This window comes from Odocoileus virginianus, chromosome 2 (genome assembly GCF_023699985.2).
Source record: "Odocoileus virginianus isolate 20LAN1187 ecotype Illinois chromosome 2, Ovbor_1.2, whole genome shotgun sequence".
Lineage (NCBI taxonomy): Eukaryota > Metazoa > Chordata > Mammalia > Artiodactyla > Cervidae > Odocoileus > Odocoileus virginianus.
In genome coordinates this window covers 97,878,609-97,892,540 of record NC_069675.1, presented here as the reverse complement: position 1 = coordinate 97,892,540, position 13,932 = coordinate 97,878,609, and the positions used below count along the sequence as shown (strand labels likewise).

Genomic DNA, 13,932 nt, shown 5'->3' with positions numbered 1-13,932 from the left:
AGGTGCCTGTCTTGAATGATCACCCCACTCTTCCAACACTGGCCTGTGTCCCCAGTAAGCAAGGGCCTGGGTGGCAGATGTGATGGTCTCTGTCAGAGTCACAGCTGGAGGACCACCCCCGCTAACACTGTCATAGCCTCCCTCTCACCCCTGACTTCCTTGGCTTGTTTGAAGGAGAAGACAGGGAAAGGAGGAGATGGTAACAGAACTTGAATGTGGAGACGCAGCCAAGGATGGCATTAGCCATGGTTGTGGGCCAGCTGTGATCCTGGCAAGGATGGGGTCCTTCCTGTTAACTGCAGAGAGATGCCCTTGGAGTCCTGGGCTTCTCCCTCCCGCTTAAAAGCTCTTTAGTTCATGTTTGAGGAGCATGGTTTGTAGGGTAAATCAGTGTCCCAGTTTCCACGGGTCTGAAGGCATTGTGGGATTTTCAATGTTAAAACCGGGCCAGTCTTGGACAAACTGGCATGAGTTGGTCACCCTATCAGGCTGATCAAATCTGGGACCCACAGGCCAGCTGCTCTCATGGTTGGAGACACATAGCAAAGCCTCAGGCGGAGCATCTGCCCCAGGATCCTACAGTGATGATCCACTGTAGTCGTGGTCACAGCTGCTGAGGAGGAGGAGGACAGGTAAGGAGGAAAGGAGGGACAAAGTCCAGCAGACCCAGGAAACCCCTTCCTTCTGCAGTGTCCCTCCAGTGCCTTCTATTGACAAGCTTAACATCGTGCTCATTGCAAAGGAGAAACACTGAAGCAGGGAGCCCATTAGAGCTTAAGTGGCACTGAGGGTGTCTGAGGCTGAGCGTTAAGCATTCAGTAAGGTGGCACACATGTATCATGGATCTATTCCTTTTTTTTACTGCTGTGCAATATTCCTTTGTGTGGATCGTCTACATTTTCTTTATATATTTACCTATTGATGGGCATTTGTGTTATTTCCAGGCTCAAGAATGTTATGAACAGAACTGTCATACACATTTCTTTTTTTTTTTTGAGGGTTCTTTTTGTACCCAGAAGCCTTGCTAATCTCACTTAATTCTGAAAAATTGAAATTCTGAAAAAGTAGGTTCTTTTATACTTTTTTCACGCCCAGTCATATTGACTGAGAATATGGTGTCTATTTTTTCCAATCTTTATACCTATCTCTTTCTTGCCTTATTGCAATGGTCAGGACCTATAGTACAATATTGAGTAGAAATGCTAATAGCAAGTCTCTCTTTTTTCTCATTCCTGATCTCAGTAGAGTTCTCAACATTTTACCATTAAGCATAACATTTGTTTTAAGTGTTTTTTAAAGATATATTTTATTAAATTAGGAAGTTAACTGTTCCAAGATTGCTGAGGTCATTTTTAAAAAAATCATTATTATTGAATTTCATCAATCTTCTTTTTCCATCTTTTGAGATGATCACTTTATTTTTCTCTTCATTTGCTGAACTGCAATGATTGGTTCTTCTGGTTCATTCTAGAGTAAACCACTTTGGTTGTGATATAGTATAATTTTTGTTGTTGAACTGTTAAGTCGTGTCTGACTCTTTGTGACCCCATGCCAGCAACATGCCAGCCTTCCCTGTCCTTCACTATCTCCCAGAGTTTGCTCAAACTCATGTCCACTGAGTCAATGATGCCACTTAACCATCTCATCCTCTGTTGCCCCCTTCTCCTGCCTTCGATCTTTCCGAGCATCAGGGTCTTTTCCAGTGAGTTGGCTCTTTCCATCAGGTGGCCAAAGTACTGGAGCTTTAGCATCAGTCCTTCCAATGAATATTCAAGGTTGATTTCCTTTAGGACTGACCAGTTTGATCTCCTTGCAGAACCAGGGACTCACAAGAGTCCTCTGGGGCAGAGCAACAATGACAATCCTCTACAGCGGTGGTCACAGCCGCTGAGTAGGAGGAGGAGGGTAGGGAGGAAGGAAAGGACAAAATTCACCAGACCCAGGAAACCTCTTACTCCTGCAGTGTCCTTTTAGCACCCTCAAGTGACAAGCGTAACACCACAATTAGAAAGCATCAGTTCTTCGGCACTCAGCCTTCTTTATTTTTATTAAATACATTTAATCATATATATAATGAATCCACTTTGATAATCTTTGTTTAGGAGTTTTGCACCTAAATTTTTGCTTGTCTGTAAGATTGGCTTTGTCTTGTTTGCGTTCCCACCAAAGCAGATCCTGGGACAAGGAGGGTCTTGGGTACTGGGAGGTGATCCTAGTGTAGGGATGGGAGACAGGAAAGGGAGAGAGGTCAATAAAGTCTAGGTTGATGGGCAGGATGCTGCTGTAGATTACCAGGGTGCATCCCACTGGGGGATCCTCCAAAAATCCATGGGGACACCCCTTGAAATCATCCCTCCCAGGGACTAACCCTCATTTTTCATTGCTTCAGAGTTTCCCTCAGGGGAGTTGACTCCCCAAGATTACTGCTATCTGGCAACCAAGTAAGTCCCTGGGGTGCCAGGAAAAGCCCTCAGATAGGAGAGAAACCAGTGCTCAAGTTGAGAAGATGTCAGGTGCTGCTGACATCTAACAGTGGACTCAGGAGAGTCAAGAGGATATCTGAGAGGCATCCAGAGTTTCTGCTACCATCCACCCCTTTGGCTGCCCACATAATGTCCTGCTGGAGCTGTTTTTCGGTAGTGGCCAGCACAATCTTCAAAGCAAGCTTTACAAAAGACAATTAGTATACCAAAGACCCCAAATAGACAAAGCAATCTTGAGAAAAACAGAGGTGGAGGAATAAGGCTCCTTGACTTCAGACTATACCAGGAAGCTAGAGGTATCAAAACAGCATGGCACTGACAGAAAAAAAGAAATACAGATCAACGGACCACAGTAGAAAGCCCAGACATAAACCCACACAAACATGGTCAATGAATCTATGACAAAAGTGGCAAGAATATACAATGGAGAAAAGACAATTTCTTCAATAAGTGGTGCTGGGAAAGCTGGACAGCTACATGTAAAAGAATGAAATTAGAACACTCCCTAACACAATACACAAAAATAAACTCAAAATGGATTTAAAAAGGATTACTAGAACCAGTCCTTTCTAATGGCAGAAAGTGAAGAGACACTAAAGAGCCTCTTGAAGAGGGTGAAAGAGCAGAGTGAAAAAGCTGGCTTAAAATTCAACATTCAAAAGATGTTGGAATGCATGGAATCTGGTTCCATCACTTCATGGCAAATAGATAGGGAAAAAATGGAAACAGTGACAGGTTTTATTTTCTTGGACTCCAGAATCATTGTGGATGGTGACTGCAGCAATGAAATTAAAAGACACTTGTTCCTTGGAAGAAAAGTTATGACAAACCTAGACAGCTCAGGTTAAAAAGTAGAGACATCACTTTGCTGACAAAGATCTGTAAAGTCAAAGCTATGGTTTTTCCAGCAGTCATGAATAGATGTGAGAGTTGGACCATAAAGAAGGCTGAATGCTGAAGAATTGATGCTTTCAAACTGGTTTTGGAGAACTCTTGAGAATCCCTTGGACTACAAGGAGATCAAACCAGTCAATCCTAAAGGAAATCAACCCTGAATATTCACTGCAAGGACTGATATTGAAGCTGAAACCAATACTTTGGCCACCGGATGTGAAGAGCTGACGCACTGGAAAAAGACCCTGATGCTGGGAAAGACTGAAGACAGGAGAAGGGGATAACAAGAGGACAAGATGGCTGGATGGCATCACCGACTCAATGGACAGGAGTTTGAGCAAACTCCAGGAGATAGTGAAGGACAGGGAAGCCTGGTTTGTTGTAGTCCATAGGGTCCCAAAGAGTTGGACATGACTGAGTGACTGAACAACAAGAGTCAGTGATGTTGAACATTTTTTTATGTGCTTTTTGATCATCTGTATGTCTTCTTTGGAAAAATGTCTATTTAAATCTTCTGCCTAGTTCTGGGTTGGGTTTTTTCTTTTCTTTCTTTTTTTGATATTGAGCTGTGTGAGTGGTTTCTATGTTTCGGAGATTAATTCCTTGTCAGCTACATCATTTGCAGATATTTTCTCCTATCCTGTAGGTTGTCTTTTCGATTTGTTGATGGTTTCCTTTGCTGTGCAAAAGCTTCTAAGTTCAATTAGGTCGTTTGTTTTTGTTCCCATTACTCTAGGAGACGGATCCAAAGAGGTATTGCTGCGATTTGTGTCAGTGTTCTGCCTTTGTTTCCCTCTAGGAGTTTTGTAGTATCTGGTCTTCCATTTAGGTCTGTAGTCCATTTTGAGTTTATTTTTGTGGTAGTTTTAGAGAATGTTCTACTTTCATTCTTTTATACATAGCTGTCTAATTTTTCCAGCACCACTTATTAAAGAAATTCTTTTCTCCATTATATATTCTTGCCTTCTTTGTCATATATTATTGGCCATAAGTGCATGGGTTTGTCTCTGGGCGTTCTATCCTGTGCCATTGATCTGTATTTCTGGTTCTGGGCCAGTACCATACTATTTTGATGACCATGGTTTTTTTTAGTATAGTCTGATGTCAAGGAGCCTTATTCCTCCAGCTGTTTTTCTTTCTCAAGATTGCTTTGGCTATTTGGAGTCTTTTGTGTTTCCATACAAATAAAAATTTTTTTTTGTTCTGTGAAAAATGCTGTTGGTAATTTGATAGGGATCGCACTGAATCTGTAGACTGCCTTGGGTAGTAGCATCATTTTGACAATACTGAGTCTTCCAATCCAATGAAATATCAACTACCTTTTGATTAATGTTTGCATGGGATAGTTTTCCATCCTTTAAAAGTTCCTGTATCCTTATATTTTATCCCTTTTAACACTTAAAAAAATCAGTCTGACAATCTTGCTTTGATTGGATGGTTTATTTATATTTGATGTAATTACCACTGTAATTACTGCTCCATTTTAGTGTAAATCCGTTATCTTATTTGCTTTTCATTTTCACAGACCAGTCTATGTTTATTTTTTCTCCTTTCTTGCCTTTTGTTGTTGTTGTTCTGTCACTCAGTAGTGTCCACCTTTTTGTGACCCCAAGGACAGAGGCATGCCAGGCTTCCCTGTCCTTCACCAACTCCTGGAGCTTGCTCAAACTCATGTCCATTCAATTGGTGATGCCAACCAACCATCTCATCCTCTGTCGTCCCCTTCTCCTGCCTTCAATCTTTCCCCAGCATCAGGGTCTTTTCCAATGAGTCAGCTCTTCGTATCTGGTGGCCAAAATACTGGAACTTCAGCTTCCGCATCAGCCCTTCCAATGAATATTCAGGGTTGATTTCCTTTAGGATTGACTGGTTTGATCTCCTTGAGTCCAAAGGACTCTCAAGAGTCTTCCCCAGCACCACAGTTCAAAGCATTAATTCTCCGGCACTCAGCCTTCTTTATGGTCCAACTCTTCACATCCATTCATGACTACTGGAAAACCATAGCTTTGTTGGCAAAGTCTCTATTTTTTAATATGCTGTCTAGGTTTATCATAGCTTTTCTTCCAAGGAGCAAGTGTCTTAATTTCATGGCTGCAGTCACCATCTGTAGTGATTTTGGAGTCCAAGAAAATAAAGTCTCTGCTTCCATTGTTTCCCCATCTATTTGCCATGAAGTGATGGGACTGGATGCCATGATCTTTGTTTTTTGAAGTCAGCTCTTTCACTCTCTTCTTTCACCTTCATCAATAGATCCTTTAGATTCTCTTCACTTTCTACCACAAGGGTGGGGTCATCTGCTTATCTGAGGTTATTGATATTTCTCCCAGCAATCTCAATTCCAGCTTGTGCTTCATCCAGCCTATATTTTTCATGATGTGCTCTGCATATAAGTTAAATAAGCAGGGTGACAATATACAGCCTTGACATATTCCTTTCCCAACTTGGAACCAGTCCATTGTTCCATGTCCAGTTCTAACTGTTGCCCATCTGGTGATGTCCATGTGTAGAGTTGTCTCTTGTGTTGTTGGAAGAGGGTGTTTGCTATGACCAGTGCATTCTCTTGACAAAACTCTGTTAGCCTTTGCCCTGCTTCATTTTGTATTCCATGGCCAAACTTGCCTGTTACTCTAGGTATCTCTTGACTTCCTGCTTGTGCATTCCAGTCCCCTATGATGAAAAGGACATCTTTTTTTTTGGTGTTAGTTCTAGAAGGTCTTGTAGGTCTTCACAGAGCTGTTCGGCCTCTTTGGCATTACTGGTCGGGGCACAGACTTGGATTACTGTGATACTGAGTGGTTTGCCTTGGAAACGAGCAGAGCTCATTCTGTTGTTTTGAGACTGCACCTAAGTACTGCATTTAGGGTTCCTGTTGACTATGGCAGCTACTCCATTTCTTCTAAGGGATTCTCTCTAAAATGTTCTGGTTTCCCTCCTCTATGAGCTTAATTATAGACCCTTTGCTTTTCTTCAAGTGTTTAGGGAAAAACCTTGTCCAGTCTAATATGGATTAGTTATACTTGCTCCTAGATACGGCTAGGACTTACAGAACCAAACACTCCTGACTGGCAGGTCTGTTTTGTTTCGGAACCTCAGGATGTTCTGTTTGCTTCACACATTCACAGCTTTGCCCTCCTGCCCCCGCTCCCTAGTGCTCGTCTCTTTAACTGCCTTCCATCTGACACACTTTAGAATTTCCTTTGGTGCTTTCATTTTCCATTCTTATTTGTCTGAACATGTCTGACTTTTCATTTTGACTTTTCTGCTGAGCTCCGAATTTGAGGTTGGAAGTTACTCTCTCAGCCCCCAAAGGCACCTTTTCACTGCCTTCTCATTTTCACCATTTCCATGAGAAGTCATCTTTAAATCTTACTACTTATTTCTTTTTCTTTAAGGTTGTTTTCCTTTAAGAAATTCTTTTTTTCGCTTAAAGTTTTTTTCTCTGATCTTTCAGCAGTTTTACTACCACATATTGAGGCGTGTTATTCATTTTCTTTCTCCTGTGTGGTGTTTATCTAGCTTTTCTGGTTTTTCTCAGCAGGAGGATTTGTCTGAATCACATGCTTATTGTTGATGAAATCCTGGTAATGAGCACTTCACTTAAATGCTTACCAGATACTAGTCAACTGAAGTTAACTATATGTGGTCTAACAGCCTACTGAAGCTGTCTGATTTCCCCTCACACTCCTCATACTTGTTCTAGAATAAACCACTGAAAGCATACTGCATTGCTTCTGAGGTCCTTGCTGAGGGCCATTTCTCTGAGGCACAGTTCTTTCCCTTCTCTTCTCTCAGCACCTTTGCTGGTGCTCGGTGGAGCAGAAGGTTTCTAACCCTTGCTACAAACTGGTGAACCCGACAAAATATGCATACAATATACAAATATCTTGATTATTTTATTTATTTTGAATTAAAAAAGTGGCCAAGATAACAATACTAGTGGCTCTGCATACAAAACACAACATAATTGAGGTTATTTCACATTTACAAAACTGCCATTATGTACAGCACTGGATATTCACAGCAACTTTAATAGACTCTAAGTACTATAATCATAAAGAGCAATTGAGGGGGGAATCCAAAATGGGAAAAAGTTAAAAAAAAAAACCCGATGATCTTCATTAACTGGAAAATTGGCCAACCAGCTAACTGGTAAAGAAAGAGAATTGCTATCCTTTCCTTTAGTAATAACTGAAGTAAGATTGCCCTACAGGACTGCATTTGACAAACACCCTCCAAAATTTCCACTTCATTTTCTCTATAATCTTTCCCACTTCAAACTCTGCCCAGAGACCTCTGCCCTTTTATTGTATAAAAGCTCAGGACACTAGTATATCTTCAGAGCAAGAAGATGACTAGTGCCAAGGAGACAGTATGGTCTGCTTCAGCTCAGGAGACACAGCTGAAATCCAAGAAAAGATTTTGCCCTCTTCCCATCATTAGCACTTTGCAGTTCTCAACACAGTGGAGAAAGTAAACCAAGCTTCACCATCAAGGTAGCAGGAAGCTGCTCACTCCTCTGTGTCACCAGCACCTACGCTGTGCAAGGCACTTCACACTCAGCGCTGCAGGAGCTCCCAAGACAAGACGACAGTTCCCGCCCTCGAGGGGCTTACAGTCTAATAGTGGACACTATGTACATATGTACAGTGCAGAGAAGCAGCGGATTCCTCTGGATGGGGGTATTCCAAGCAAACTGTGCTATTCAGTCTCAAGGCTGTTTTACTTACACGCTAAAAGTCTAAAACACACCACCTAATCAGATGGTTAAGAATTTTAAAAAGTCTCCTTTCTATAACCCAAGTTTTTGGATGCCTGTTCTTTTTATTTCAAAAAATATTTCAGGTAAACAAACACATAGTTTGAAGCCAAGCAGAAAGATAGCACAGGCATAGGATAAACATAAAATATATACCACTATACACAACACAGACTTATTTTCCTATACTCTTAATTCTGTATACACAAATTTGATATTCACTTTCCTTTCATACACTGAAATAAAAATCTGTGTCAAAGTCTTTAAAAAGTCATAATTCATTTTTGCATTTAATTTTGCATTAGTACCAAAAACAAAATACCCTTGACCTCACCAATCTATTATCCAAATGTCAAACTGATAAAATACAAAATGCTTCAAAGCCACCACCTCTTATACCATCCAATGAGACCACTTCATGGGACCTTTTTATGAAACTACCAGGATCTCATGATAGTGACGTAAGCAAGTTTTTACCTTAGAAAAAATTACAAGATTTAGAGTTTTGAAATTCAATCCAGCCAACTCATTAACAGTATTTCCACTAGAGAGCCTGCACCTTCACTTTATCATATCAGTATGAAAGTACCATCATTCCCTGCTTTGTGGTTCCTCCCAAGCCTGGAATGAACGAATGAACACCATGCAGGGAAGCCACTAATACTGTGCTAAATAAGCTCACTGTCTAGGATCTCAGATCCTATATATAAGTCTCTCCCCTGGAGTATAGTTACAACTTAAAAAAAAAAAGCAAGACAAGAAAAGCTGAATCACCTAATCAAAGAGGCTGTGGGGGGTGAGGGGATGGATGTTAAAACCATGATCCTGTGGTGAGTGGTCACTAGAAGCAACTCTGCAAATCTGACTTAATTCAATACGTGCTGTGCTGTGCTTAGTCGCCCAGTCATGTCCAACTCTTTGCGACCCCATGGACTGCAGCCCGCCAGACTCCTCTGTCCATGGGGATTCTCCAGGCAAGAGTACTGGAGTGGGTTGTTATGCCCTCCTCCCAACCAGGGATCTTCCCAACCCAGGGACTGAACCCAAGTCTCCTGCATTGCAGGCAGATTCTTTACTGACTGAACCACCAGGGAAGCCCTAATTCATTATGACAGTCAAATTGCACGCACTCTAACATCAGTTTGAACAGCAGACATGAAGATCTTAGCTCCAAAAACTTCTTTTAGGGTCAAGAACAAGCAGTGCAAAAGCTCAATACCTATTAGACTTGAGACATAGCCCAAAACTCTGCTTGTAGCTGCCAGGTGATGCTTCCACTAGAGCTGAAATGCTTCACTTGAGCTCCGTTAGAGGCATTTTAACAGTCCAACAGTGTTGAGGGAGAGGCTAGATGCTCAAGCCACTGTGTGGTGACCAGCCCTGCCGAGCTCCACCCACATAGGGAGCAGTAGGAGAGTGCACAGAGGTGATCACACTCGACAGCCCATGGTGGGCTAGTATAAAGAAATGCATTTATCTATCCAGCTCTTTGCTGTCTGTGCTGTCCAATCTCTAAAATGAAAAAAAAGGGGCAAAATCTACCTTTCACTTAAAAATCTGAGGCCTGCTGACCTGAAATATAACCTGAATTTCTGCTTATCTGGACTAACTGATGTGGGAGGTGGGGGGGGGGGGGCGGGTGACAGGGAGCTGAAATGCAGTCCACTCTGCCTGGAATTCAGTCTGGAGGTGCTGGGCACTCCAACAGGGAGACTTTGAGGAAAAAAATCAGATACAGTTTATTGAGCTCTTAACAGCTAACACTATTATATTACCTTCAGCAAGAAAAACTACTATTTAATAGTTTCTTATAGGAAGGGAGGCCTTCTAGGAATGTAGTTTTTAGAAGTCTTATCACAAACCTAATTTTGTGTCCTAAGGCTGAGAGAACAAAAGGGATGGAAATAGGGCCTCTCCTGGAAGGAGGGGCGAGGCAGTGACGGGTCAGGAGCAGCGGGGACGGACGGACGAACCTGTGGAAGTCAGACACTGACAGCAGCTCCTCCTTTCACTCTGCGAGCCACGGCAACTCGCCTGATGTGGTTCAGCACTGCCCAGGGAGCGGGGACTCCATAAACGCAGCTCCATGTTCTTCCTGACAAGACCCATGAGCCTTGATTTCTTCTGCATCTTAGCTGACACCATCACAATTACAACAGAATATATTTTAATATTTAATTATTACCCCTTGACATTCTTTTAAGCTAATTAACTGATGACGGCTGCTGGTCTAGTCCCCATGCCCAACATTAACACTCTCAAAAACTTCCTAGAGGGAGAAGCAGAAAAATGTCACATCCACCACGAGTTTTGCCAGTGCTTCTAATAATTTCTGACAATGAAAAATAATTGATAGTTTTGGCAGATATGATAGCAGGCAGAGATGGCTTGAAGTCTGGGTCGTGGACACAGGAGGATTTCAGAATGAATATCAAGCCTAACAAGCTATCAATTTCTTATCTAGGATAATAGGAACAAATTAACCTTAGGCAGGGAAGATGTGACACAGGTGTGGATATCAGGCTCCCAAAATGCAGTGCTGCCCTGGCTTAAAAGGTCCAGCCCTGGAGGACCTTTGCTTCTGCACCGTCACACAGAGCGGCAGCATCACTGCCACTGCATCCACGCCTATAGAGCAGTGACAGCTGAAATTAACTTGAAATACACCACCCAGGCCGGGGACATTTCAGGATGGAAGAGAGGTATGGCACGTGTAAACCAGGAGAGACGGCCAGTCTGAAGACTCCCGGTGTCCCGCCCACTCTTCCAGGGCTTCTCTGCTCAGCACTGTCACCATGTAAGCTGACGTTTAGGACATTAGAAGGGTACTGTGTCTGCGATGCTGCCATTAACGCAGTCGCCTCTCATCCTCACAGGTCAATGGATTAACCTCCATGGAGGAGGGGAGGGGTGAGGAAACAGGGGAGGGCTCCTGACTCAGTGTGCAGAAGTTTAGGCTGAGGCAGGTGTTACTTGGACTTCAGAGTCTTTAAGAATGCCATTGGACAGAGCCCCTGTACAGAGAAGCCATGTTCCAGTAAAATAGTTGCTAAGTTTACCCCTACAGATATACAGAATAACTCAGGCAACCCTTTTAAAGTTCACTCCTAAGAGTCAAAATTTCCCCCCAAATGCACAATAGATTTCAATAAAAACTTAATGTATGTTTTAAATGGCAGCACCACAAAGTTCCCCAATAAAAACAAAACAAGCACTAACTCTGACTTCTTGTTGTTGCTCAGTCCCTCAGTCATGTCTAAATCTTTGGGACCCCATGGACTGCAGCATACTAGGCTTTCCTGTCCTTCACCATCTCCCAGAGCTTGCTCAAACTCATGTCCATTGAGTCAGTGATGCCATCCAACCATCTCGTCCTCTGTCGTCCCATTCTCCTCCTGCCCTCAATCTTTCCCAGCATCAGGGTCTTTTCTAATGAATCAGCTCTTCACATCAAGTGGCCGAAGTATTGGAGCTTCAGCATCAGTCCTTCTAATGAACATTCAGGATTGATTTCTTTTAAGATTGACTGGTTTGATCTTACAGTCCAAGGACCAAAAAAATAAGTGAAACTAAGCTTGCTATGGGGCTTCCCTGGGGTCGCAAAGAGTTGGACACGACTGAAGTGGCTGAGCACACAGGCACACAATGACTGTATGGGCCACAGTAATGCCTTGACAGGCTCTCAGTTTTTACTGTCATCTTTGCTGTAAAGGCTCCAACTTTCTGGGTTGTGCTCTTCATGATCTTAATGCTGCCTAGCTCTCTTTCTCTTGACAATCAATTGAACATGGTGGACCCTGAAGTCTGGACAAACACTCCTCTTCAAACTGCCACCAAAATGAGAAAGACAAGTAGAAGACACCACCAGAATGAAACTGCAGCAGAAATACAGAATTAAACACAGGGGACAATAACTTGAATGGGAAACAAAAGACATTTCCAAGCAGACTATTTGGAAATGCCTCATAACGGCCCGTCTCCAGTACGCATGGACAGAGGGGAGACGCTAGGAGGGAAACACCACAGGTGGGAGCAGTGCTTGTGTCACATGCTCTCCGAAGGACGAGTGTTTCTCAGCGAGTCACCGCTGGGAGACAGTGGCGGACAGAGGAGCCTCGCGGGGTGCAGTCTGTGGTGTCACAGAGTCAGACATGACTGAGAGACTGAACAAAAACAACTACTTGGCGAGGGCAAGTCTTTCACTAAGGATACAAAAATGAAAGCAGGAAGAAGTGTTAGTGTGAGTTAAATCTCACATTTCGTATTTCCTATTCAACTTCTCAGAAATATGCACCTTTTCAAGGTGCAGGCATTGCAGTCCTGTTAATTAGCACCAATCCCTCAGATACTTATTTAAAAATCCAAGAACACTGTAGCTCTAGAATGTCTATTTTTGATTTCAGGTTTTAAGACCAATTAAAGTCTAACATCTCTTAACAGCCCACAGAAAAATACCTGTGTTATAAATATCAAGGATCTTTGCAGAGAGAAGGCATTCCCAGGCTCTGGTCGACCCAGCCACATACACCATAGCACCAAGGCTCAAGGGTCCACATTCTGAGCTGTCCAGCTCTCTCTAGAAGTCTCTAGACAGACTTGGGATAGAAATGAGATGTCTGGACATCTCAACATGACAAATAGTAAGGGTTTTAATACTAGGAGAAAATAAAGGAGAAAATATTCTTTTTCCTCTATGTACAAACATCTCACCTGGTCAGCACAGTTAAGTCTGATGAGAGGTGTGAGGCAGGTGCAGAGGAGTACTATGACACCCTCATACACATGGAGGAGTTGGGGCAGAACTGCCGACATGGGAGAGATCGTTAAAAAATAAGTCACAATTACAAGAGTCACCTGATCTTCCAACACATTACAGCTAACTTTAGTCTTGGCTCTAACCTCTTAAAAATATATGGTTTTAAGAAAATGGTTTCAATACGCACAAAAAAAAACTGGTGGGATGCAGATCTGAAGCTATTTGTTGAGAACAAAATATCAGGCCCACATACTGTTTTAGACATTTGAGTATCTGCTGGACACTGTGTGCCATGTGCCCGGTAACTAAAGCCTCCCGGAGCCACCTGGCCAGGATTAAAGCCTAATTCGGCCCAGCAAGGCCCTTAACCCTTACCCACACTCCCTAGAAGAGGTCACTCTGTTAGGAAACAACAGGGCATCCGCTGTGTTCAAACTGCTTTAGTCAAGACACTTCAACACTTGAAAAATAAGTGATAAGGAGTGGGGGCTAACGTTCATCTCAAAATGACTTAAGATCTCTGCACACAGCCACTGTACAGATATCCTGTAGTCCCTGGAGATGGAGGACACACTTCGGCAGGGAGTTCCCAGGCTTACTGACCATCACAAGGGCACCTTTCCACTTGTGGAGGCCAGGCTTGCGCCAGCGTGTCCCAGCTCTTCAGGCTGGATGACACTCTGTCTTCCCACCATGGACACTCAGAAGACAGGAGAGTCGCAGAAAGGGCAGGGGCTTTGTAGTAACCTCTTGATCCAGTCAGGGTCTGCCAAAGGGAGACAAGCAGTAGTTAGCGCGCTCTTCAGAGAAGGCAGTCAAATGGGACATGCCCTGGGCGACCACAGTGTGCAGAGGTGGGTATTCTGGCCCCACTGCCACCCTACACAGAGGTCCTCACTGTAACATTCCAGACGAGGCTGCACTAAATCTGTGGTTCCCAAAGTTAAATGTGTGATGAAACAGGAAAATAAGGGTAACGAATGAGTGCTTCTCATACATGGTTAATGTTAAAACTTACTTTTGAAAACACTGTGTCAACACTT

The 13,932-nt window shown here is 43.0% G+C and overlaps 1 protein-coding gene across 4 annotated transcripts in view; it reads right to left on the bottom strand.

The window, feature by feature from the left end:
* Nucleotides 1-13,932, bottom strand: part of GTF3C4 (general transcription factor IIIC subunit 4) — a 30,531-nt gene that overhangs the window by 566 nt on the left and 16,033 nt on the right. For 2 of the 4 annotated variants that reach the window (XM_020910987.2, XM_020910985.2), the window contains exon 5: nucleotides 7,252-13,655. In XM_020910987.2, the coding sequence (XP_020766646.1) occupies nucleotides 13,591-13,655 (65 nt within the window). In that variant the 3' untranslated portion in view covers nucleotides 7,252-13,590. Of the gene's footprint in view, nucleotides 1-2,064; nucleotides 2,213-7,251; nucleotides 13,656-13,932 lie in introns of those variants that run through there. The other 2 variants (XR_002317266.2, XR_002317268.2) reach the window with 2 other exon arrangements.